The sequence below is a fragment of the Temnothorax nylanderi genome, unplaced genomic scaffold (genome assembly GCF_030848795.1).
Source record: "Temnothorax nylanderi isolate EJ_2023f unplaced genomic scaffold, tnyl_v1.0 TNYL_tig0058_pilon, whole genome shotgun sequence".
Classification (NCBI taxonomy): Eukaryota; Metazoa; Arthropoda; class Insecta; order Hymenoptera; family Formicidae; genus Temnothorax; species Temnothorax nylanderi.
Window position 1 is genome coordinate 714,082 of NW_027249120.1, and position 27,709 is coordinate 741,790.

The window sequence follows — 27,709 nt, forward strand, 5'->3', positions numbered from 1 at the left end:
GATAATAATAATATAAATAATAAATATAATAAATTATTATATTATTAGAAAACTCCCGAGATGTCGCCGTATAATTTCAATCGCGTCATCGACTGGACGACATCGCGCGATGTCCTCCCGCCCCCGGCCCTCCCCGTAGACACCCCCAATGGACCGCGCTTAAATCTGGAGTAAGTGGTGAGTAAGTGATCCATATATAGAAGCGCCCCCACGTTCCACCAACACGTACGCGCACCTGTCATGCATATATACGCAGCGCGGCCGCCGTGGAGCGCACTTTTTGTGCTTGAGCTTGAGCTTGCGGCGGGAAGGCTCTGCGCAACGGCGTGAGGAAAATAATTTTCCGGTGAGGAGGCCCGAGACAAGAGAGAGAGAGAGAGAGAGAGAGAGAGAGACCTGAGTTACGCGGATCCGCCATGCCTGGACGCCCACTCTGGCAGGTAAGTGACGCGTCATTTCTCGAAATCGGACCGCGATAAACAGGGCGTCGTATCGCTGCGTCTCCCTTCTCTCTAATCGTGTCTGATTTTCGATTCCAATTCGCAATTATTATTTTATTACGCTATCATTTTATTACTGGAGACACATACATTTTATCCCATAAATTATATTGTGAATCTGAATATCATTTTGCAATTAATATCGTAATATTCTACGACATGTGCAGTTGTTTCTTAAATTAAAGAAGCTCTGTTTACGAATTATTAAATGTTTGGCATTTAATTAAAATATGTATTACAAAAGTCCTACGTTATACATCTGTATTAATTATAATGATTTACGTGAAATTAATTAATTTTATGTTGAGCTATATCACGATATCACGATTTTTACATGTTGCTTTTATTATATTGCGTTTTAGACTTTGCTTGAAAACATGAGCGTACATTGTGTGATAACGTAAATGACAATAGAGTACTTCTGTGTAAAATAATAGCACGAATATTGATAAGATTAAAGTTATGAGAGAGAAAATTACGGAAAAATATAAGGAAAACTTGAAACAGACTTGTTCCTCTCTTTATTCTTCTGAAATATAAACTGTGCGTGCGTAACAAATCAAGGTGGGCTTAAAAACGTGCGTTGAAAATTAATTAATACAATTAATTTCGTCTCATCTCATCTTGCGAGGGAAATTTCATAAAATCGCACATCGCGTAAACAAGATTCCTCGATATACTGCTCTTATATATATTTTTAACACCTTCTGAAAATTTGAAGCAGCTTTTCTATTTCGAAGCTCTGACTCATACGTCAATCTTATACGAGACTTCCGTCGATCCGCGCATTAAGGCGCTCTTAATTCAGGATACGCTTTTAACGTTATGAATCATCAACGGAAATTTATCGCCGATCATGCTTCCTTTAAGCAAGCAAATAATTTTCGAAAGTAAGTATCGAACGATAAAATTGAGATGGGCGCAATCGTTTTCTGGTATCAAATTTCAGAGTAAGCAAATCTTTATGCAACACTATGTGAATCGCGCGTTATAGTATATATAATTAATAATGCGGTAAAAGCATATAGTAATAATAATTACATGATAATAAAAACTCTTTTGAAATACTAGGAATGCACTATTAATTGATAACAAGAAACTGAAACACGTAAGAATTCCTTTCTCACGATAGGTCGGTTCCGTTTTGGAATAAAGTGACATTCCGTGACCCGGGTCCAGCAACGGTCGCCGCGTGTGCCACGGCGATCCAGAAATAAACCGAAAGGCACTCAGTTTTGCCAAGGAAAGCAAAAGTTATAGGAATTAAATTTTACCGTGCCAGAAACACGCGCGCACGTTCATTAGCTTCCACGAAAAACCCAGAAAAGCGTGTCGCGGATGACGTGGTCGCGAGTTGCTGATTTATTTACAAACAGTAGTAGATATTTTTATACCCGCGTGGGTGCGAAGATAAGCATGACGTGACGCTGCGATGGAAGATAGACCGCGGCGTAAGGCAAGAAAATTTTCCGTCGATTCGATATACCGCTCTCTAACCATATTTCTTTCTGGTAATCGATATTTTTATCGTAAAACGTACATAAGATATACAAAATATACGTCGGTTTTCATCAAAATTCTAAATTCTTTATATCGCAGCTGGTACTTTTTATTTGTAAATCATTATATTTTCAAATAATAATTGCAAATCTCCTCAGTGACATATATCGATCCGAGATTGTGTCTCACGATTAACTTTATTACTAGCGTATGAGCGAAAGGATTATCAGGAATATTGCATGAGATTGACTTAGTCCCAAATTGCAATGTCGGTATTTCTGAGACAGTTTCCTCGTTACATTTGTTTGTCTTAATCCCTCGTACCATTAGCATAAATTTCAAAAACTTATTCATAGCCTACACGTTTCCACATCACACTTATTTCAGAACAATGATAATTTTTATTTCCATGAGATTACATAAATTAATGAGATAATAATAGGATAAAAATTACAAAAAATAACATAATTTTCTGAAAGATGTAGGTATATTGATTCATTTATTAATATATTGTGTACATATACAATTCGAATAATGATAATGATACAATAATGATATAATAATACTAATGATACAAATTTGTGGTCCTGATAATTTAATGTATTAATTTATCAAAGAAAAAATAAGTGTAAGACTGATATACTTTGAAATCATGTAATGCAAAATATCATGCAGGTAAAGCTGGTTTATCATATTGTAAAACTTAAAAATTATTTCTAAATATTCTAAATTTATAAATAAATTGGATTTTTTGCCTATTGTATAAATATTATATAATAATGTTGCATTGCGTGTATGTGTCATGTGTATGTACGCATCGTGTAGTTTGCGTGTATACGTGTATGTCTAATTACGCATATTTAAACATATAATGAATGATATTGTATGTTTTAACTTTTAGTTTGTGTTTTTAATGCCTACAATATGTTTAACACGTTTTGTTACGTTAATGTAATATTTTATTTTGAAATCGACATACGTGTGTATTATATATTTACTTGTGTATTTGTATAGTACCGTGTATTTAACATGAAACTCGTGTAATCGTGTATAAAAGTTGTTTGTGTAGGTGATAATATATCATGTATAAGTAGGATATATATAAAGAAAAGTAGAATTTTTCACGAAATATAAAGCGCTCCTTTACGATATCAGAAATGATAGAGTATGTACTTACGTTTACATGCAAACTACAATTGTTATGAATTCATATAAAAAATATATTCTTCCGTGACTAAATAGAGGGTTAATAATTAATATCGCTACATTATTAATATTTGATGTAGAAAGAATAAGAAAATAATTAATATAATAAATTAATTGTTAAACACAGATATCTAAAATCGACTAGAAAAAGATAATAACTAAAGTTAATGAGAAATACTACAGAGATGCGTATGTATCCGTGACAAAGTAGAAGAAAAGATTACTCTTATAACAGAGAGAAGTATCAACATAAATTGTTCGATCTCATTTTTGAAAATAATAATCGACGACAACAAAAATAGGTAGATGTTATTTGCGATTTTTTACGGAACTTATGAATTTGAAATATACTTCAAACGCGTAATTTTTTTATTCTCTCACACACACACATTTAATACGCGCGGTTAAAAAAATGCGGCTTATTTCAATGTTTTTATTGTATCATACTCCGTGTTCGATAGTCTAACCAGTCGTTGTAGACGTATAAGATACAGATGTGTGTTAATTCTTTTCTATAAAAAACAATTTACATATGTCGAGTATTTCCGAAACCGCCATGACCAGCCTGGCTGGCACCCTTATTGTACCCCATTTGAAGATTCAGTTGGCCCTCGCTAGCACGAAGCTGATCCTCGGTAAAGCTTCTCTTGTTCTCGTCCGCCATCTTCGGTCCTAATCTTGGCCCGTTCCAGTCATGTTTCTGCGTCTGTTACAAAAATTTCACAAATATTTATTAACAATGAGAACTGTAAATGAACTGTGGCAAATGTATGCCTGTGCTGTGTTGACTTGCCATCTGTCAAACAGAAGATTTCAATTTTTCACTCGTATAAAAGCTTCTATTATTTTCCATATTTTAGATGTGAGAAACGTATATCGCCGAGTATTCTAAATTTTAAAAACTGATAATATTTTCTAAAAATTTAGTTTTTTTAATATAAAAAAATTTGCTTTATTAAAAAAATTCTTTGTCTATTTTATGTCATGTTATAAGAGATACATTGTGAGAATGATAGATATCTTTAATCTCTAATGATTACGATCTTGTCAATATAGTTGATTAATCAAAGTATTATCGTAAACTACTCACGATTCTGCCTAGGGCGTACAGGCAGAGGGTGACTTGAGGGATGTTACGTCTTTCAAAGAGATCCGCAGTCTGGAAAATTTCTTCTTGCGGGACACCGTAGTTTTTGATCGCCGCTTGGAATCTATATATTGACAACAGGAATATATATATATATACACAGGGTTATACAAAAATCGGTATGCGAAATAAGATAAAAGAAAATAGTTCGCTTTTGCTCACCTTTGAATGTTTTCCATAAGCTGGAAATTGGTGCCCTTAGATTGAATTTTCTTGACCGAACCGGGTGCAAGTTTGTTGATTAAATTGCAAAGGACCACACCGTCCCGCAAAATGTCCTCGTAGTTTCCTGGCGGGAGCTTCTCGCCTAACACAGCTTCGATCCAGGCGAGGATCTCGGCTTCTTGTTCTTTATTACGAGCCTGAAAGAAGATATGATATAATTATAGATATAAATTAGCGTTATCTCTCTCTCTCTCTCTCTTTCTTTCTTTCTCTTTTTCTCTCTCACACATACACTGACGTCAACGCGATTATTTTCAACATCGTCTTTTATCGCATTGCAAAAATTTACTGTAGAATGCATTCCCACGCGGATTGCGTCTGTATATATATATATATATATATATATATATATATATATGTGTGTGTGAACATCATAAGCGTTTTCTGGTTGTCTTAAAAATGGCTGTATCAGAAATAGATCGCAGTGAGTGGTGTAGGATTACCCGCGTAAAGTCCAACATCGAAAATAAAATACGGCGACCGATGTCTTGGCGTTTATGAAAACTGGCAAAGCGGTGTTAAACTATCAAACATCTGTTTCGTATAGGTCCATATAATTTAAGTTTATGAGTTGAAATCTTGATTCATGCAAACAATGGATTATCCTGAATGGCTCGATACGAAAGAAAGTCTTTACAGAAAAATATATTATTATATATATATATTTTTTTTCCTGACGAATAATGATATTATACATGCATTAGAACTTTGCGTTAGAGATGAAAATGACATATAGCTTTGCATAAGCCTATAATTAGTTGCACTTTAATCAGGTGCATAAATTTCACAACAATTTCACGGCAAATGTTTCACGAGAAACGGATAACGGGCATTTTAATGGCTTTCACGCGCTTTCGAAATTCCTTAGTGTTCATATGAGACGATTTATGATTCGAACAGCTGCCTGACGCAAACGAGACCTGGCATCCCTCGGTCGAAACTATAAATCACTATTTATAGTAAAATTAACCCTGAAAAGCCGCGGATTTGAAACCGCACGATAAACACCGTCGTGATTGTTTCGCGGCTCCGCGAATCGCTCAACCGTGCGATATTTTGGGACGGCGACGGCGTTGTTTGGATACCGCATACCGCTAATATACAATGGAATTGTGCAAGTTTGTAATAACATCGCGATCGTGGCTCTAGGAACAGCTTTCGTTTCATTTATGCAGCTGCGCAGGTATCTATATCTCGGCACATGAACTCAGCCAAGACGCACACTGGTCCGAATATAATGAAGGCGACTTTAATTGGTTCTAATTGAGCGCGTGATTCACAATGATACATTGCGCAAGTCGTTTACAATTATACGATAAACGCGCGTTTAAGATAGTAACTTTCAGTGTAACAATAAGTATTATGTTCGTTAGAAATAATAGCAATGTAACAATATTGCGGACAGTAATAAAATTAGTTTTGAATTATGAAATCGGGACTGAAGACGTTAAACGAGTGTCGAACGACGAAGACATATTTTTCTTTTCTTTTTTTAAGGATTGCATCAACAGATTAAATATAACGCGAATCGTATCCAGGATGTTCTGGCAAAAAGTGAATTTTTGGTCATGGCATCGACAATAATATTTTCGAATTCGCTATATACGTTGCTTAGAATTTCCAATTTCTTATCTGCGAAGTGTCAGATACAGCCGCGGCAACGTGTTTCTCGTCGCATCCACTCGGGGTGGTATTTTAAGATCCATTTTCAAGGGGAGCGGCTTCCGCTCGTACGGGAGCGGCCTCGCCGTTTCCGAGGACGTTTCGCGAACGTGACGTACGACGACCGCTCACTAAATTTAAAATTAAATTGGATGGGCCCACGTACAATTCGCATCTCCAGCGAATTGGTTGGCAACAGATCAAACCGTGCACCTGTGCCGGAGACGCATCGCGGCGTGTCGCCTCCGCGCATGAATTGGATATTACAATCGAGTGTGTCGCGTAGCGGATGAGATTCAGGAATTACGTGCACGTGAGATTCCATGAATCTCCACAGCCCACTTATATGCAATAAATTACGATACGAAACAAGGCTGCAACGATTAATTCAAACATGGAGATGACAAACGAGGGCAGTCAAACTAAGAAATAAATGATAACAATGTATCTAATATTGAAAACAAGAAGGAAAAATTATGTGAATTTCTAAACCTGCGAGTATTTTGATAAATTGCTGCTTCAGATTTATAAATGCGTGCAACGCAGCACTTTTTTATTTTTTGAATTAAACGGATTATCATAACTGACAGATGATTAATATTATTAATCTCAAATAATTTTTATGTTGACAGTAATTAAGAATTTAAAAGGATAAAAAAACATTGCAATTTCTCTCCTTAACGCAAGAGAAACAAAGATAGTTACTAAGCTTCTTTATAAGCAAATCATCCCCGAGGCCACACCCATTTATTGAGACACTCATTGTTAAGCTACCCATCAATATTCTCTAAATGTGTTTTGGTTCCATAGCTTCTTGGGATAACATCGAAAAGTCTGCGTTGCATAACGTTATTTATGTTAGGATATAAATACACCGGATGTAGAGGAGAAAGACATACATCAAAGAAGAGCACTGACGTAAAACGATGTGTATCGCAGTAAATTGAATCACAGTTATAAATACTGTAGAAGTCATACGTTACTCTTGAGCGACAGTATCAAACTGTTATAACTAAACAATAAAAATCCTTATAATTCATATCCACTATAAGATATTTGACAGATATGTATCGTATGTAGATTGTTTATCTTTTTATGCAGACAACGTTATAGAATGTTAATTGTTAATGTTAATTGATGTTAATTGTTTCTTTTTACAAACATAAGAAAAGATACAAAAGCTCTTTCGTGATTTTCACTTTTTGTCGTATGTCAAGTCGTATGCTATATGCATTTTATTTGTACAAAAAACATAGATATTTATTAAAACGCATGAGTTTTTCACTGGAAACGTTGTCCCAGAATGGGCTCGCGATTAATTATCACCGGAGCGCAAAAAGGATCAGCGTCTCGCTCGCTCAGGGCTTTCCTCAGGGGAAAACGTACCGGCATTCTTTCGCTGCGTTGTTTCCTCGACGACGGTGACTTTTCCGGATTGCGTGTGACTTTGAAACTTCGATGATGTCGAGTAGAAACTAAATCGGACGCCGCGCGTCGCGACGCTATATGGCGTCATCCCCTCCGCCGATATTTAAGTGCTTTTGGCTCGTTGCCCAGTTTTCGGTTGGGTATTCCCACACCCCCGCTCGTAACCAGATCTTGACACCGGCCCTACTTACAGAACGCGGCGTGACCCTAAATTAAATTATGCTTCGCTTTCAAATAGATGCGCGGGAAAGACATCTCGGCGCATCGCACATGCATCGTATTTTATAATACGTATTTTATAACAGACACTAAAAGCACGGCAACAACAAAATAATGATGAACGAAAATCCCGGTACGAACAAACATAAAGAGGAACGATAATTGAAAACTAGATAAATAATTTAATTCGTATTTTCTAGATGATAAAATCTTGCGCGCAATAAAATGCGTGATACTTGTTAAAAATATAAATAAGTTATGAATTTAATTAAACAAAAATGCATATTAAATATGAGTAAATTTATTTAATGTATAAAATTAATTTAGAGAGTAATATGCATTTATATGTACCATAAGTGTGTATTTCTTTTTCGTTTAAAAGCTACTTTTAGCAGAATTTCGTGAGATTTGACAAATCAGTGAGGAAGTTTTCTTACTGACAGCTGCATGGTATCTGATGCCGCGTTCTATTTTTAGTACACATATACGGCGTGCTCTACGAGTGTTTAATCTGAAATATTTGACTTTTAGCGTTCGCGATTTAATTGATAAACAGTTTAAAACGCATAAAGGGTCAGTTCAACGATTCGTAAATTCATATGACTGGTACTATCGTGCTCGATCTAGGTCGCACATTAGCCGTGAGGCTTGTTCTTACAATTGTACACGCTTACAATTAACACGTGCAAAGAGCAACGGAACGAAAAATATACTCTCAAAAAAATTTTTTTAATCATTTTTTATTTTAAAAAGCGACTTGAGATACTTTTACGGACATTATCACCTAATTTGAAATAAATAAGAAAAAGACATTTATTAATTTTTTGTCAATCGGTTCATCTAAATAGCAAAATATGATGAGAAGCAACTCGAAGTAGCGCATTACGAAATATCGCTCGCGATTTCTGACGAGTTCGTTATAAAATAGAATATTTCTGTGAAGCGGAAAAATTCGAACAAGTGGGTGCAATTTGCCGCATACGTTTAACATACGTGGACATTCGCCAGACGGAAACGCCGATACGTGAACGTTATAATTTCTGGATTCCGGCCACTTTGAAGGGTGATGCCACCGCTGAGTTTAGATTTCGTTAATCGTCGCTGTTTCCAAGTTTATCGTAACGCAACGGATCTGCGTAGACGTCTGGAGCGATCGATGTTGTCCGTCTATGCGAAATGTTACGTAACGAAACGCGATAATAAATGGCACGTCGTCGATAATCTCTTCAGAACAAATAATCCGTTTCGTGAGACATTTTAGAAATCCCTGAACATTGACGTGATAATAAATGTACAAAACATAACGGATATTTGAGAAAACGAAGACACTAGATAATAAAAAATAACCTTATCTTTTATTGGATAAAATAGTTTTACTTTGTAAGATTACTTTTCATTTTTTACGAATTATTATCAAATATTCTGCGATTATTGAAGTAGCGTATGCATATTGCGTTGAGTTTATATTTCGTTTCATGTAATGTCAAAGTATACTGATGTTGGTATACCTATTGGAGTCCGCTCTAACTCGAGAATGCAAAAGGCAGTTAACGCTAAAATCTTAATTAATTACATAGTACAACACAATAATTATTAATATTTTATAATTGTTAACATTATTATAATTGCACATGTATATAAGTTTATTAAGAATTTAATAGCATTATAATTTTATCGTAATGTTACTCCAAGAACTTTTATTTATCTTAATATTTTATTAAACATTAAACAATTCTGCATAAGACATTGGAAAATTATATCGCGATAACGTGATACTGGGTAGAGAAAGAGAAAGAAAGAGAGCACAACGTGGTGAAAGATAAAGATATCGAGAGCCAGACGGTACCGCGCCGTTGGAACGCGCGCGCGTTCTCGGACGCGTAACCTCCTGCCGTCATGCGATCCTGTTCGGATATATTTTCTTGCAAATACCCGGCTGGCCCGACGTTTAAATTATCCGTTAACAATGGTAAATTTTATACATGTGGAATGGACGAGCGAGTCCAGTGCGCCGCCCGCCGCAAGATCGGCCGCATCATTTCGGCGACCGACCCGTTAGTTCGGAAAGCGGCCGCTACGCGGAGTGCGACAGGGATGACTTTCTCGTGTTTAAAATCACATCACAACTACTATGAATAGGCGGCCGACGTAAGCTCTCGTCAGCTTTGCGCAGTGGCGATATCGTAACCAATGAAGTTCTACTGAGGTGCGATTATTGCTAGTTGAAAACTTTTACCAATACCCCGCCATGACGATGTGAAATACCATCGGCTACGGCAATTTTTGAAAGTTTCTGCGGAAACTGTTAATTGAATTTAAACATAAAATATTTTTTAAGACTAGATCTTAAACTCTCCTGTCCTTCCTTCTTCTTCTTGTTATGGCACCCGATCCCTTCTCACCCCTCCGGGTTCGTTACGGCCAAATGTCCTTTTTTCAATAGGTAAAGAAATAGCTTTAGCCTATTGAGAATTTTTGTCACATTCCTTCGTTCCACATCCTGATATTATTTTTGCTATTTTTATGTATTTAGTTACGTGTTTTTTTTAAATATTTAAATATAATCTTTATCATCAAAACAAAATTTAAAATAAAATGAAACATATATATTAATTTGATAATAATAATAAAGCTAATTAAAAAGTTTTTTCTAATAAAAATAAAATAATTTCCTTCGTTACCTTATATCTTAATTCTTAATAGATAATTTTATTAGCTGCATCTGTTACAGAGAAATTAAAGTATAACGATAATTGTCGCAACATAACTGTAACGTTATAATAATAAATTATTATTTAATAATATAAAACGTCTTGACGAGTAAAGGACCAAAACCAATGGTCGAATCGTCACGATGATTATTTGCCAATTATAGCTGGATGAAATGAAAGTTTAATTGTTTATAAAACGTTATATTAATAAATTACTATTAAATAATTAATAACAAATTAATAATAAATATTTGATTATAATAGATTAACTATCTTTATATGGCGATACTTATCCAACAAATTTTATTAATAATTATTTAACTGTCATTTTCTATTATTTATTAGAAAAAATAAAATAATAATATTGAAGGAAAAAATAAATTCTTGCTTTTCTCACTAAAAAATATTTTTGTCTATACGTAAAATGAAACATCGGATTTCTTGGCTAAAATAAAATGTTTACGTGAGAAAAATATAAAATAAATAACATATTCATCTCTCTTGTCTCAATTGTGCCAAGTATCACTGGGTCATCGTTTATCCTCGTCAATATATTAGAGAATATAAACTTCTAACATAATACATTTATTTTTCAATAAATTTGTAACTTACCTGTTCTAATCGTAAGTTTCTTTCTAATCGCAGGTTGCTGGCAAGCGCGAAGCGAGCCAAGAAGCTGAAGCCCAACAATGGATAGAGACTGTAATTGGCCAAAGATTTCCACCAGGTGAGCTCCTAAAATAATTTAATTAATATAATATCTCATCTTAATGAGAGAAATGTCTGTCTAGTATGCACGTCGTTTCGTATTTATACATGCAATTTATAAATCTTTCAATCAAATACGTATTTTCGTAGTGAAATATTAGTAATATTACTAATATTTCACCAAGTAACGACATGCCTTTTAAGTTTTATCTATTACGAATTCGAAATAATATAATCTTATAATTACATTTGTGGAAAGAAATGAATTATTGAATAATCGACCGTTTATTGCACTTTTTTTGGATAAAAAATAAATAGCGTGTTTGTGAAATAATTTTTTAAATATGTATATAATCTAACATGTTTTTTTCCACTAAAAGTGAATAAAGTCGATACTCTTATATAAAGGCCATACACATTTAATGGCTCTACGAACGCATATAAACTCCTGTTCCACGTGGGTGACGCGAATCCGAAAGCGTTTCGATGTTTTCATCCCCGTGGGGGTGACTCTCAGCTAAAGGGATGGAAGCATATGTCGTTATCTAACTAGAATCACATAATTGCCGGATACAAATGTCAGGCCGCGTGACGTCGCAAAGGTTAAGCTTTGTCGAGGTCAGTTCCCCCGTATAGTACACCTGTCATATGATCGAAAATGCAATCGCGGCGACGGGATACGCGCCATGCAGAACGATATTGATCTCGAATATCTGACGGCGCAGCTGCAGTGTGAAACGTGCCGTAATAATGTTTGAATTGAACGTTCAAACTCGCACGTTATATGTATAATTGTCGTAAGTGAACTCGTCGAAGCCATTTAAAGAAGTAATCGCAAATGTGTAAATGCAATTTGCACATAAAACTCAATTGTATTTCATTGATATTCGTGAATTGTATTTGAATTGTATTTGAATTGTGTATTTTATTAATATTCGTAAAAGAGAAATACTTATACCTCTAATTACAGCAATTGTATGTTTACGATTTTAATTTATTTCTTATAATTCGTACAAAATTCATTAATGGGTATACGAGACTCGTTTTCGAGTTGCAACAAGTCTTTATAGAATTATGTTGCTTGAATAAAAACTGAGCGTGGGAGAGAGGGGCCTACGTCGAAATCGTGTCAACTATTTTTACGAGATTACTGAACTCTGTCCGAACCATCAGGGGTAGTTTCATCCTCCTGTCGCGTTATACTCGCCTGGCAAAACGCGCGCTTTGTTACGTCATTGCGAGCCACCCTATCGAGCATGCCTCGGCGGACAACCCTCGATTCGACATACACCCCTGTTGCGACAAACACGCCAGGCGTCGACGCAATCGGCATTACTTCACGTACGTTTGCGCGGCTTCATTTACTATTTCCACTCGTTTCTCACCTACGAATAGTATTGAATAAGATGAATGTAGTCTGATAAGTGGACCGAAGGTCGTATTAAAATCTTGGGCGAAATCGGTGTCTTAATCGTCAACATATCGTTCTTCATAACGCAATTTAATATATTCGATATAAAGCGATTTTAATTAACAGTCCGTAAATGAAGTGTTATATTCTCGATACGTATAAAGAAATAAAATAAAATTGTTACGAAAGAAAGAGAGAGAGAGAGAGAGAGAGAGAGAGAGAGAGAGAGAGAGAGAGAGAGAGAGAGAGAGAGAAACGAGGAAACTCTTCAGTCAGTCATTAATTTAAAAAAAGACTTTGTTTCTTAAATTATAACGGCATGCTTTATCAGTAACGTAAAGTTATAAATAACGTAAAATTTTATTTATTATATATTATATTTATTATGTATATTTTACGCAAAGTAGAAAAATAATTTTGTAACTTGTTACTATAATAGGACTACGATAATTGTCACTTTGTCTCTCTATTAAAATTAAGTATTATCAAAAAATCATTGAATAATGAATTTAATAATATTTCCAGCGCATTTAAACAAACGCGAATCGAAAGAGAATATTTTCCATCATAAGCTCGATAAGTTTTTAACCAAGTTCGACGAATTTCTCGCTGCTTCGTGAACTATCGCGAGAGCTCGTCGCGGGCGTTCATCGACCGGCTACCGCAAACGCGGATCTCGTTTCCGTCGCGTTCGCCGAGATCTCCGAGCGGGCGGGAACTCGGAGATGCACCCGATAATGCTGATTATGTCGAATGTTTAGATTTAACGAGCCTCCACCTATGACTGTCATCCTGGTTGTGCCGAGGACGCGGTGGAGGTGGCCAAACGACGAAACCACCCCCACTCGGGCACATGATTAATCCCCACTAGGAAACCTTCGGTACCTACGACCATCTAAGTGGGGGTCCCCCCCCCCCCGTAGGCCCGCAAGAAAGCTCTCTTGAACGAGTGGCAGCCTGGTGTCCGCGAACCTTGAGCGGTGTCGGATGCGCACGAGATCGAGTGTAAAAAAAGAAATCCAATCCCGTCTCCAGATTGATACCGATAAAGAAAACTTTGCGACACATTTAACTTTCTCCGCGACAGTCTAAATAAATTTTTCATAAAATCTATAAATCTACGAATTAAGAGATAAACTGTCACGAAATTGACGAAATAATAAGCCGTGCCGCAGAATTACTCATTGGAGAAGACAGAATTAGTTTAACGCAGAAATTTCATCTATTATCGGATAAAGATATAAAATGACGATCGATTGATATTATTATTATCTAATATCCTTTCTATCGTTTCTATCTATTTCCTAAAGAAATGACGTTTATGCCATTTCATCTTCTTCCTGCTGCTCTGGTGCTTTGAGAACGTATTCGGTATTCATCTTCGAGCCCCCATCTTGGACGAAACGTGTCTAGGGGTGGTCCGGATCACAATGGCGGTATATACGTTACGTCAGAGTTCACGTTCGAGCTCTACGCGAGGATGCGAGCCGGATAGTCGAAGCTTTTGATGTTATTGACTCGTTTAAAATTGAACTTAAACGGTCGTGGTGCAATCACGTTCCTCTCGCCGCTCCTGACCCGCCCTAGACACTGGAATCCTGATGCACGCCCAGCAAGGATTTGATGGAAATTTCAAGGTATCCCACGGGACTTCCAAATACGGATGGTAGCCTGCTCCCGGAAGCTCGCGAGGTATGCTTGGCACGATCCTTGTCTGATGGGTCTCGATCGCGAAATATCATATTAACGACTTTGTCGCGACTCGTCTTGAATATTAATAATCGACACGTATCTCGGGGAGAATCGAGTCATATTCTAGACTCTAGAGTTTAACAGGATATACGCTGCATATTTTATTACTGAAAAAAATTATCTAAAGGCGTTTTTGTATTTATACATCTTTGTACTTATACAATCAATTCACTTTTTATTTATTATTTATACTTGTACTTAACATTGAAATTTTTGTCATTGATCGTGGATAAAATGATATTTCGATATTTCTTTACGCGGCAAAAATACAAGTTGAAAATAAATTAGTAATCAATCTTCATGTTGATGAAGAAAGGGATTTACGTTAATCAATTCAATATCAGGGAAACGATCGCGAGCAGCTGGAAACGTTCGTGTTTTTGCATTACCAAAACTCGTTACGTGCAAAAAAGCTCTTGTGCTGATTTCAGTTTGATATTTCATCAAATATCTCGCCGATCTCGCGTGACACACATTCAGAATTTATTTATCGTTGCGTACGTATTGATAGCATGTTTTGGCAAACATGTGTTCCGTCGCGCCGGTCTCGATGTCGTTGTCGACAAATTCTCTTATTTTTCTCGTGGCTTACACGTTACTGTCCCCCGAACATTAGGGTCGATAGTCGACGATGCGTATTGATTTACCGTCATCTGTACATCATGTTACGTCGTAGGGACGCTGGCGTACCAGGGCCGCATACGGCACTCCGGATGGATCGTACCTTGCGCTACTAGTTTATGTGTCACCTCTCCTTCTTTCGTCTCACCTCTCCCTCTTTCGCAATAATTATCACCCGTGTTTGCGGTACTTTACTCGAACGGCGTTTAAGTGACCGACAATCCTGATGAACGCTCTTCCAAAGCGGATGCGAAATTCCATTCACAGAATTTTATCTATCCGAACAATCCGGTGGTTCGTCTTTCGTACCAGAAGGGTTGCAACATAATGTCACAGTATCTTTGTGATTATGTAGACGATATCGCGCGAGATTGAGTTACGCATGTATAACTGGGTAGCGCGGGGCGCCGTTTAAATTTGATTTGCTCGGAATTGCTGTCCGCTGAGATAACTCATTCTCGCGCAAAGCTGCAACGCGACAGCCTCCCCTCTGCTCGGGATAATCTCATTCGCGATTTGTATCGATGTGAACATTGCTTAACGCCGCGACAATACGCGCGACGTTTCCAAAACAGAAGAAACGTCAGTCATCCGTCCGTCACGGTGGCGCAAGTCGCTCGGGTGCACCAGGGCACCAGCAGACGTTTGAGGGATTTATAGGGTGTCCCGCCAGCAACCCGTCGCCGACGGGTCGATTCGCTAAATTACGACCTTACACCTACACCCTTCCTCTCGCCTCCCCCTCATTCAACTCCTCGACCGCGGGTGACCGCGTGGGTTATCCCTTTCGGGTTGGGCGCGATCATTGAACATCATCGACCATGTTCTCGTCATATGACGCGGCGTGACGTCACGGAAGCTCGCACCTACTAGGGGAGCAACGCCGAGCAGTAGATGAATTTATGGGGATGGGATACGCGTTGTACCATTCCGCGCGGAGGACCCTGATAAGCTCTTTTCGCGCGCGTCGCGAGAATCCCCGGCGAAAGGCCGAGGGGGGGACGGAGGGAGGTAAGGAGAATTCCTTCGATATACGGAAAGAAATCGCCGGGCGACGAGCGACGGGGGGCGGCCGATCACTCGAGGATGGGCCGCGAGTGTCAGTTGTCCGTCAAGAGATCGTCAATGACGTCATTCCGAGACGAGCCTACCAGGATTACAGCCCCGAGCTAGATTTACGAGCGTCGCGCGATCAACAGGTGGTTCGTCGCGAGTTATAGGTAATGCTGGCGCACGCGTGCGCCGAGGGGGTGGGAGAGGGAGCGAACGGGTTACGCGACCACGGGGACGTGCATATTGTCACCTGCGTGGCTTTTCTCGCGTTGGCGATCAATGTGAAACGTTAACGCGAATCCGGTAACGGCTGGAAACTGCAACTCTAAGCTTGCGTTCGTTTATTCACATTAGGAGAGCTATTAGAAAAATAAAATCTGGGAATAAACGAACGTAGGCTAAAAGTAGTCGAGCATCTCGTTTGTTTTGATTTATTTTCATTCCCTTCATAACTTGTTCTGTATATTTATATTTATATTTCCAGTCGCTGGAAATTAAACGCCTTGATAATTATTATATTCCATTTACGACAGCAATGTATATATTTTTAAAATCTATTTTATATATGTATTTTTTTTCAATCTAATTTATGTTTACGTTAATTTCTCTAATTGTCAGAAAACGCTCTAAAGCCGTGATCAGACTACGGATTGGGATTGAAATTTGACCAATTAGAGCAAAGTTCACTAAACTTGAAGTTAGTTTTCTTTATTCTGATTGATTAAATTTCAATACAATCTCAATCCCAATCCGTAGTCTGATCACGGCTTAAAAGTTGTTATACGTTTTAATCTTAATTGAAACGCGTTTCATGCGTTTAAATGGCTCGAACGGATAAAAAATTAGGTCGATGGAAGATGAAGAGCAAATACATCTTAATGTGGCGATAAATTCTTGCTTCGGGATTTATTATCAGGAAAGCGGCGGGAATCTCGGATTCTGCGTACAACGGCGTTCCCGCGAGACCTGTTGCCACGTTGGCGGTCGTAAATTCAAGCGCAGGATGTTGTCCTGGTGAAAACCGTGCCTGTGACGTCTTTATGACATGAGTCTGACATTTAATCGATACGACGGTGACGCAAGCGCGCTCGTCGCGTCTTTTTCTCCCCGATGAATCTTCCTCCGTCCGGAATAAGCTGTCAAATCTATTTACGATATAACGAGTCGCGAGAAACGTCGTGTAATGCGATTTAAACTTTACGTAACAGATTCGAAAGAATTAATCATTATACGATAGAAGTATAGCTAACTATATACGAGAAATTGAGCTAGATTCTCGCAAGCATTAATCTGTTTCCTCATCGCCGCGCCGGTAATTAAGCACAATAAAGAATTAAGTAGTAATTAAAATAATTGCCAAAGCATAGACAGCAAATTCCCGTCTCCCGACGTCCAAACGATAACGCTGACGACTGATACCGTCAACATTATCGCTACCCTACACATTTTACGTGATAGAAGTCGATGGTCGCTCATTAGCATATTCGCAATTTGGCGTGCAATTTCCCTAATGTGAAATCTCTCTCTCTCGGTATCCGTATCCCGTGAATGTTTCGATTCATCATCGGCGGCGTTAAAAAAGAATCGCGACAGCCGCGGAGGGCAATGGGACGTATCGGAGGCGTGCCCATCGATTTCACGTCAAATCCTCCCAACATGACGACCGTGACGTGTCAACGTAGCAGGATAGTATCACCCGCGGGAATAGTCCCGATCCGCCGATACATATTTGTTGCATTCCGGGATTTTTTCCCGAAGACAGCAGGAAGACGCACGGCATCTGAAAACGACCAGGCCAGCATCACGCGCGGGCCGTCCGCGGGAAGAAAAACGGTACCGCGAAGACGGGCGTCGATGCCGCGACGGACGGACGTCCCGCGAAGGCGACCCGCTATCGATTTTCTGTCATCTTCTCGGGTTTACGACATCTCACCGCGTTTCGACACTACCAGGAACCTATCAGCATGTCACGCTTGTTTATTCCCCGGCGGGACAGCCGGCCCGCGCGCACCGGCGCGTATTTGTTTGTCGAAGAGAACGCCGGCCGGATGCTGCCTGGATATCGTGGAAAAGCGGAGGTGCAGTACACTCGTACAGGGTGAAATTCGCCCCGTGGAATAAAAAAAACGTATCGCGTCTGCTTATATGTCGAAACACTTCGCACACCTTTCTCACCTGTCTTAATCTAAAATTCTTCAAGACTTCTGGAAGATATGTGTATTTACGAAAATAATCTTGAGGCTAACAAGGGGAGGACCAGGTAGTGCCCTCACCGATTTAAATAAATTTTTAATATGTTGTAGGGTTAACCCCCCACTAATTAATGGTAAAGTGGCACGATGCAATACTCGAGCATTCGCAAGATATTTGCATCGAAATTTACTTATTTAGTCCATTCGCCAGGTCGATTGAGCATTTTTATCGAGGTTGATGGCTTAAGTTAATGTTTTTTTATGTTTTTTGGGTCATAGAACAAGAATCTGTAAATAGTTTTTTCGTAAGTCGATGCAATAAAAAGTCATTAACAATTTATTTGTTTAAATTGCCCTAGCGATCAAACAATACATCCTATAAAAAAATAAACTAGAGAAAATTTGTTCCTCTTTTCACGATGAACAAAACGGCGTTTAAATTTTTCCAAAATCTTCATTATTGACGGAAATATGTCAATTTTTAGGTAATTACTGCCTACGCGTCGCGGAGTACCCTAGGAGCAAAAAAGGATAAAAAAGGAGCAAAAAAAATAAATTAAATTAAAATTAAAGGAGTAAAACTCGTGTGGTACAATTGAGCGCGAGCGCGCACGCCTAGGGTACTCCGCGACGCGTAGGCAGTAATTACCTAAAAATTGACATATTTCCGTCAATAATAAAGATTTTGGAAAAATTTAAACGCCATTTTGTTCATCGTGAAAAGAGGAACAAATTTTCTCTAGTTTATTTTTTTATAGGATGTATAGTTTGATCGCTAGGGCAATTTAAACAAATAAATTGTTAATAACTTTTTATTGCATCGACTTACGAAAAAACTATTTACAGATTCTGTAAATAGTTCTTTCACTTGTTCTACGACCCAAAAAACATAAAAAAAACATTAACTTAAGCCATCAACCTCGATAAAAATGCTCAATCGACCTGGCGAATGGACTAAATAAGTAAATTTCGATGCAAATATCTTGCGAATGCTCGAGTATTGCATCGTGCCACTTTACCATTAATTAGTGGGGGGTTAACCCTACAACATATTAAAAATTTATTTAAATCGGTGAGGGCACTACCTGGTCCTCCCCTTGTAAGAGATAGAGAGAGAGAGAGAGAGAGAGAGAGAGAGAGAGAGAGAGAGAGAGAGAGAGAGAAAAATAACATCTTTTCGATAATATGTGATAAATGAGATGCTTGCTGCGTAAAGACGTAAAGAAATTTCTCACTAATTAAAATTACTTGCTTTTGTAATTTATCATCATTTTTTAATAGGAATGTTGTCGATTAGAATTCTACTTTGAATTAATTGACTGTTCTCGTAATTACATTCTTGGAAGACAAAACGTGCACTATGCGATAATAAAATTATCTGTCAGTAATATCGATAAAATTTGACTAATTTCATTAGATACGTCAAATTATACATTTGCGAAGAAAAAAACTCGGGAAAAAACGTCTGCGAAAATTGCATTCTATTCACCGGATAATCAGGTTTACATTTTAATTACATTTCGTATTATACCGAGTTATTCTCTGGTTATTCGGCGTTCGCTTCGTGCGCGTCTGGGTCCGAGAGAAGACTGTGGGCGTCCCTAAGGATAAGGTTCCCGAAGAACGCGAGACTCGAGTGAAGCGAAACGGGTGGTTCGGGGGAAGCGGAAACGCAAACGTGTCAGAAGCGCGTAATACGTCCCTGATACCAACCGAACCGTCCGCGCTACACAAAACGAGCAACAGGTCTCGTTCTTCTCTTCCGATCAATTCTCTCTCCTAGAAACTGTCCCGAAAAAGCGAGTATTAATTAAGCGGGATGATCATCAGGGGCATTCCGGGGAGAAAAAAAATAGCACGCGCGCCTTCGGTAATTTTAAATTGGATCGTATCGAAATTTAATAGCGATGATCCTAATCGCCGCTTTCAGCGTCGCGACATAATTAGCTCTGATCGGGGTTGCGACGGGCCATCCAGAACCAATCGCCTGTCGATGGCTCGTCAATCGAGAATTCAAGTATACGACCAGCCGCGTACTAGGCGAGCAGATTTCGGGGTAGGCGTTTTAGCGCGATCCCCACCAACTCAAAACCACGTGACGCGTCGTCCTTGCAGGATCAGGCTAGTAGTCTTTTAGACAGTTGGCACGTGTCCTCCCGCCCGAAAATCCTCTAAATTTCTTAATTAACGAAGAAAGTCTTTCATCAGATCGTATCGACGAACGTTTGACTTGTCACATGTTGTTGAGAGGGTCATTGTTGTTTTTTTATTTTCAAGATTTTTAAATAAATATATACATTCCTGCAAAATCTCTCGTTTTGATATCGCCAGGCTCGCAGCGCTGTAAAAAGCTTCGGACTCTTAATGATCATTTCTCCATTATTACATGTATATGCAGCATAATTTTCTATCGGATTAAAAATAAAAAAAGTTTTTTCTTTCAAGTTTTCTGAAGAATTCTTGCAAGAACGTACTTCAAATCTGAACGTTAAATTTAGAACTATGATATATAGAAAATATATAAATCAAGAGGAAGCGTAAATGAGAAATTACGTTGATATTCTCGCGTAAATTTACACACCGCGACAGTCTAATGCATCCAGAAGATTAAAGCAAAAGCGTAAACTGTGCACAGCTTTCTCATTACTCGTAATACTGTACACATTGACTTAATTTTTGTTCTAGTCCTCTTATCGGATTACTTCCGCTTTGCAATTTCTGGCACGTTAAAGTATCTTTTTAAATGCTAGAACAAATTAAACAAGATCCAAGTTATCTGTGTGCAAAGCTTTATTATCGCATCTTATCTGAATTATTACGATGAGTGCGACAATATATTTCTGGATTCCGATCTCTGACAAGACCCAGATCTCGCGGGTTCATTAGCGATTCCGCGTCTGCATGCTTTCGTCAATTTAAGTGACAGAGACGAGAGAATCGGACAACGGAGAGAGACGCATTGATGCGATTAACGTCCAATCCATTCTTATTCCCACGGTTATTGGAAAACGCGCGAGGGTAATGGGAGGAGGGTGGGGTTATGCCAACTGTTGCTTCGGGATGCCGCGCGTCGATACAATTTGCCGCGGCGATGGTGGGAGCGGCGGCGGCCGGCGGCCGGCGGCAGCGTCGCGCGCCGATAGATTGGATACATCGATACACTGCTTGTATCGCTGACGTGAGGGGGTGGGGGCGGGGGGGGGTGGTTGGAGGGAGGCAGCGACAAAAAAAAAACGCAATGACAGCGCGACGCGGTAACGCACAGCTCCTGCGGCGGGCTGCGCCCCTAGGAGCCCGAGACGCGTTGTGTCTTTCGAATGGCGACGGGCCGCGCATCGCGTCGCGGCGAGACGCCCGGTCGCGCCGGAGGCCGCCGGCCACCGACGGGGAAGACGCCGACGGCGGCGGCGGCGCGCGGCGCCGACGCTCCCGCCGATCAAAGCGAGCAAAAAGTGCGCGCGCCCGCAAGACGCGGCCGGCCTTTCCTGATTCTTCGTCCGACGTGACAAAAAATGCCATGCCCCCTTGGCTCGCCTCTTGGCATAATGGGGCGCCATGAGCGAGCGCTGGTTGCACATATCCGACCCGGTCGCTCGTTCGCGGTTATTATTTCGCGGTGAATCCGTTCGATCTCTCTTTCCCCCCGACTGGGCGGGTCGCGATGAGGAGGGGCACGACGGACGGTAGAAGGGGTGGTGGGTATCCACTCAGCGCGCGGTGTTTCGAGCGAAAAAATGGCCGATGGCAGAGGGAAGGCACGTGGCCGCGTTCGACGTTGATAAAACACCGCCGGATTCACCGCGCGAGAATCAAAGCTCGTCGCTGCGGCTCTATCGCGCAAGCCCCTGGCCCTCCTGTCCTGGAACCGCGCGTGATTTTCGGCGACGGCCGCGGGAAGGGAGAATGTCGCTTCTGCGATCCTGGTGCCGACGTGGTCATCAGCATTCTTTTCGCCATCAGGCGAAATCGCTCTCCTTTTCTCTCGAGGCTTTCTACGTGTAAATGCGGGCAATGCGGCCGATAAGCGCGACGTCTTTAATGCGCTAAATGTAAATAAAGCATACTAGGCTTTCAGATCTTTCTCTCGTAATCTTTGCTAGAGATCTTCCTCGAGATTCTGAGAGAAATATCTCGCGCCCATCTGTGATCAAGACGACATTTATTAAGTATCTCTGACTATCTTATGACATAATAATTCAATTTCGAGAAATTGTACTGTCGCATGTCGTATAAATCACTCGTCTATAATTATTCTTTGCATATCTGTTGAGACAATGTTCTGAATTGACGGTCTAATCATTTTTTATCGCATCTATTATAAATCGTACGGCTGGTTGCTCATGATATATTTCTCTTTAGTTATAAAAATTATACTCATTCTAAACGATGAAATGTAATGTATATACCTATTGGCACGTTCTTTTACAGGCGTGAGTTATGAAGACGCTCTGAGGGATGGCGTTCTGCTCTGCATGCTCATGAACAAATTGCAGCCCGGCCTGATCTCCAAGATCAATACATCCGGTGGGGATTACAAGATGATGGATAACCTTAATCAGTGAGTATCGCGTTACAATGAATTGAAAACAAATGAGAAAAATATGAGAAATTATTTAAAGAGTAAATAAACCATATAAAAGAACCGTAATGTAATAATAATAACAAAATAAGATTGTATTACTCATTAATCTTCATTTCTATCAATGCAGATTAACTTTAATCTCGGTTTTATTTACTTTTTATCTTTTTCTAATTCTTAGAACTAAGAAAAGATAAAACGTGAGTTAAACCGAGATTAAAGTAAATTAATCTGCGTATATTGGTAGAAATTGACATAAATGTTCTATAAATAATTAACATTCATTTAAATTTGAGCCTGACTGAGGTGATATTAGTTTCGTCATAAACTTCTCAATAATGAGCTGTTAAGGCCCAGTTTCACAAGTGTCGGTTAACTTTTAACCTTACATTAACTCACTCTTCGTCTCTTTCTAAGGGGGACGTTAGAAGGAGACGAAGAGTGAGTTAATCTAAGATTAAAAGTTAACCGACACTTGTGAAACTGGGCCTAAAGCCTTGTGTACACGATACTAGAAATCGGTCCGAGTTTCGGTTTAAGCCAATCAACTTGCAGCTCTTACAGAAAAGCAGCAGTTTCATTGGCTTAAACCGAAACTCGGACCGATTTCTAGTATCGTGTACACAAGGCTTAAGAGATACTCAATAACATAGAAATATCAAATTGATTATTTAATTTGTTCGTATTTCTAATTATTAATTTACTATATTATTGATATCTGTCGGTTGTTATTTATTTTTTTAAGTTCAATATTTTCCTTCTTAATGTAAGCTATTCCATGACCGCGAGAGACTCGAGGCGAATAATTTCCTCACGGCGCGGCGAGGTATCCCGCGTCTCCGCTCTCCGCCGCCGACGCGCCTTCTGCGCGTTCCTGGTTCCCTAATCCGTCGTCGACTTTACGCAATCGACAGTGTTTTGCGTCAATTCCTCGACTGCGGAGTATCGACAACGCCGATCAACGACCGTCGTCGCGAGTCGAGAGATTGTTGACCCTCGCGCGACTCGCCCGAGTTTCGAGAGTCGCGCAATATCGCCGGGGCCCCGGCCGGGGCGATTGGGCGCGAAACGCCCCGGCGACGGCGGATCCCCGGCTCCTGGTGCGTCCTGCTCGCCTGGCAGCCGAGAACCGACAAAGTCTGAGGTCGGGACCATCGACTATAGATTGAAGCGCGATGAAAGTGAAAACGTCGATAGATATATGTAGACACGTAGCGTAGTTCGTTACCGAATGCGCGGATAATAGAAAACCGCGAATCTTTGCGTCGTTATATCACGCTCCTCGTGCTCTTCTTCCATACATCAATATCCTTCGAATTATAAACGCATAAAAAGCTTAATACATTACAAATTAATCGATTGATGATCAGTCTGGAAAATCAAAACTTTTTACTGAAAGCTCGTCGCAAGAATTTTCAATTGTCAGTCGCAGTTTCCGTATACGTCATAAAGTCTACATATACAGTACTCCTTTCTTCCCGGGAATTAAATGTCCCTTTATTCTTAAGCTTTTTGCGTCGCACGTTTTTCGCGACAATATATATATGTAGGCAATCGTTTAGCTATATCTATGACGTGGCCGGTTCGCAACCCGAAAATAGGATATCCGAGTCGAACGCCTGTAGCGCATTGCTACAATCCTGATGAAGTATTTGCCTGCGAGGAGGTGATTTTAGGACAGCGCAAAAAGAAGCGCACCCTTGGGTGGCCCTGCGCTTTTCCGCATTCTCCCCCTTTTATCTCGCTCGAGATAAACGGGGATTATTCCCTTCGGCCTGTCGGGAGCAGGGAGCGTTAGCAGGCGCGTTTCCCGCGGACGCGGCGATCTCTCTTTCGGCCGCGCGGGTACTCGCGGCCACCTCGACCACCTCCCTCCCTCGGGAGGGACGCGCGCGCCCGTCCGCGCACGTCCGCGCACTGTCTCGCGCTCGTCGCCGTCGCCGTCGGGCGCATTGCCATGCGCATGTCGCGCTTCTTCGGGCGTTTGGCGCGTTTTGAATGTTTAAGAGCGCGTCCCCGAGGTAGTGGGGCGAACGATGCGCAGCGCGGCCACTCCGCGTTACTCCCTTTCTACGCGAGCAGTATGATCTCGGTGAAGGTGGATATGTTGCCGCCGCTGCCGCCACCGCCACCACCGCCACCACCGCCGATACCCACCGGCCACCTACCTACCGCGCGTCGCGTCTTCGCGGAACGTGTAAGATCACGCGTACCGCTACTACCGCTGCGCTGCACGGCGAGGAGGGACCTCGCGTGCCGCGCGGCCGGCGCGCGACGCGGAGACGAGGCCCCCTCATGCGGCTCTGATAGACCGACCGCTCGTCAGCACTGACCTGCCTCACGCTCTCTGCTTGACGAGTGCAACAGGTCCACGCTTGATCGATATGCAGCTATAGATTCTGACGAAATAGTCCGCTATTTTGTGGGAACGACAATAATGTCTATTGTTAAAATTCCTAGTCTTTCTTCCTTCGCGCTTCTTCCGACGTGACTCTCACGCGAGACGTACGAAACCCGCGATTTTTATATTATTTTATATTATTTCTAATAATTATTTAATATATAATTTCAAATGTGTAATTATTAATATATGATTATATAAAAAATGTATATTACATATTACATATGTTACATAAATATATAGATTATATGTATATTTTTTTGATAAATATATAGTCATTATAATTATAATTAAATGCAATTGGTATTACTATATAAAATACTATGTATGCATTTCCACTTTGTTAGAGCTTCCCATAATAGAACCATGTATAGGACGTATCACAAAGACATATTTTAAATGTTGTACCCTTCCGCATGCTCTCGTCGAGCTTGGAAAACGTAGGGTCTCGTTTAAGAGGGACGACACGACACATCTCTCGTTTCTTCAATTGATTTAACTCACGACACTCGTCGCGCAAGATAAATCGCTTCGTTATTCAGTGCCTCATATGCGGAAGACGCGTCAAGCGTCAGGAACACATCAAAATGAGCAGGCTAAAATACGCGACGGTATGTTTAGCGCGTATGCCAAATATTTCTCACGTGTCAGGTGCTTTCTCGCGCGACGCTACGGACGCGACTCGTCCGCCTTTACATCCCACGTTTATCATCCGGCGCGGAGCTGAAAACATTACAGTCTTTCACGGATCATCTTTATTCTTCTGCAAGAGCGATTAGTATAGATTGAAAGATTGGAATCGCCTTTGGTAAAAAAAATTCGAACTGATGTGAGTATTAATGACGATATGTGAGAATGACAAATGTAAATTTCGTGAATTAGGCGAGTTCTCGTATTTTTTATGTGTAAATGATCTCGCGTTTACGAGAGCGATGCATTCGCGGTAAGCGTGATTGACGAGGCGACGACATTGTCTTCGACGCTGGAAACGGAGGGTGATTCTGCTATCCTGTTAAACAGGCACACGCGACACGTCATTTCTGCAGCGCGGAGAACAAAGGCCATCGCCTTGTCGTACCTCCCAGGCGGTTGCGTATCGCACAACCCGTTAATTACCAAGTGGCGATAATTAGCGACCGAACAATAGAAGCGCGTCACTAGCTCAAGGCGATGCCCAGGCGAACAGCCGTATAAAGGAGTTGGATGCTTCTCTATTGTTTCTCCCCCGGCTTTGTCTTCCCTCCGACTTCGGACTTGCCGTCATGGTGTGTCCCACGACTCCTCCTTATCGCAGGGATTCTTCGATGTCTCTTCCGCGTTAATTTTCCGAAATATTCCGTTTATTAAATTAAAACGTGCGAAACTATGTAACGTCTTTCATCTCTCTATCGAATTTATGTAACGTATACTTGGCTATATTAATAAAAGTGTGTATTTTGATTTCTTTTTCAGGTTCCAGAAAGCCTGTGTGAAATATGGAGTACCCGACGTTGATCTCTTCCAAGCTGTCGATCTGATTGAACGTAAAAATATCGCTCAAGTGACGAACACCATCTTCGCTATCGGACGGACGGTAATTAATTAACGACAGCCTCGTCATCTTGTTATTTGTACATTAAATTAATACTTCATTGCATTTAGAAAACCTGAAGACTCCTTTAAGAAGGATTTTTCGGATAAATATGTGTGATAAATTTTTAGAATCTTGTTTTGCAAATCTGGAGTAATTAATATCTGTGAATTAAGCATGTACTTTAAGATTGTATTACCTTTTTAACTATATTAGGTAATCAGAGAGGAAAATGTGCATTCTTTATGCTAATTTACAGACATATAAGCATCCGGAATGGCGTGGTCCCTGGCTGGGTCCGAAGCCAGCGGAGGAGAACAAGAGGGCCTTCACGGAGGAGCAGTTGAGGGCTGGCGAGGGACTCATCGGCCTGCAAGCTGGTACCAATAAGGGAGCTACACAAGCCGGACAAAACTTCGGGGCTACGAGAAAAATACTTCTTGGAAAATAATTCATAGAATTTACACTTTTTTATCGCCGTTAGAAATATTCTGCATAAAGTTTGCATAACACGACCCTTTTAAATGGATATCATTGTAACGTAAAGTTATTAGGAACGTTTCACGTTTAACTATATGTTCTGTGCTTTCGTAAAAGAACGAATCAAGTTTTATAATTCTTTCATGATTAGAAAGTCGTCAATATATTTGTCGCGCAGGATAAATTACGCGAATGAATATCGACGCATAAATTAATTATTTTGTGTCCTTTAGCGCGTCCACTTCTAACGAGTGTATCCAACGAAATGTATTTTATGAAGTAATCAATATACGACAGTGCATCGAGAGGATTAAGGCTTCTATTTATATTTTATCTCGGTGCAT

The 27,709-nt window shown here is 40.1% G+C and overlaps 2 protein-coding genes and 1 non-coding gene across 3 annotated transcripts; 2 read left to right on the forward strand and 1 right to left on the reverse strand.

Moving 5' to 3' along the window:
• The first annotated feature begins 272 nt into the window (after positions 1-272).
• On the forward strand, positions 273-27,672 carry LOC139773178 (muscle-specific protein 20). The gene is made up of 5 exons (XM_071707458.1): positions 273-440; positions 11,244-11,325; positions 22,764-22,893; positions 26,768-26,888; positions 27,145-27,672. Exons 1-5 carry the CDS (start codon positions 417-419, stop codon positions 27,334-27,336), a joined length of 549 nt encoding a protein of 182 aa, XP_071563559.1. The 5' UTR covers positions 273-416; the 3' UTR covers positions 27,337-27,672.
• On the reverse strand, positions 2,483-7,777 carry LOC139773179 (myophilin). Its single transcript, XM_071707459.1, has 4 exons — positions 7,627-7,777; positions 4,516-4,715; positions 4,297-4,417; positions 2,483-3,912 (listed from the first exon to the last, which is right to left on the reverse strand). Exons 1-4 carry the CDS (start codon positions 7,630-7,632, stop codon positions 3,733-3,735), a joined length of 507 nt encoding a protein of 168 aa, XP_071563560.1. The 5' UTR covers positions 7,633-7,777; the 3' UTR covers positions 2,483-3,732.
• Positions 10,049-10,189, forward strand: LOC139773188 (U4 spliceosomal RNA). The gene has a single exon (XR_011718295.1). It is a non-coding gene; the product is annotated as a U4 spliceosomal RNA (small nuclear RNA).
• Positions 27,673-27,709: the final 37 nt, after the last annotated feature.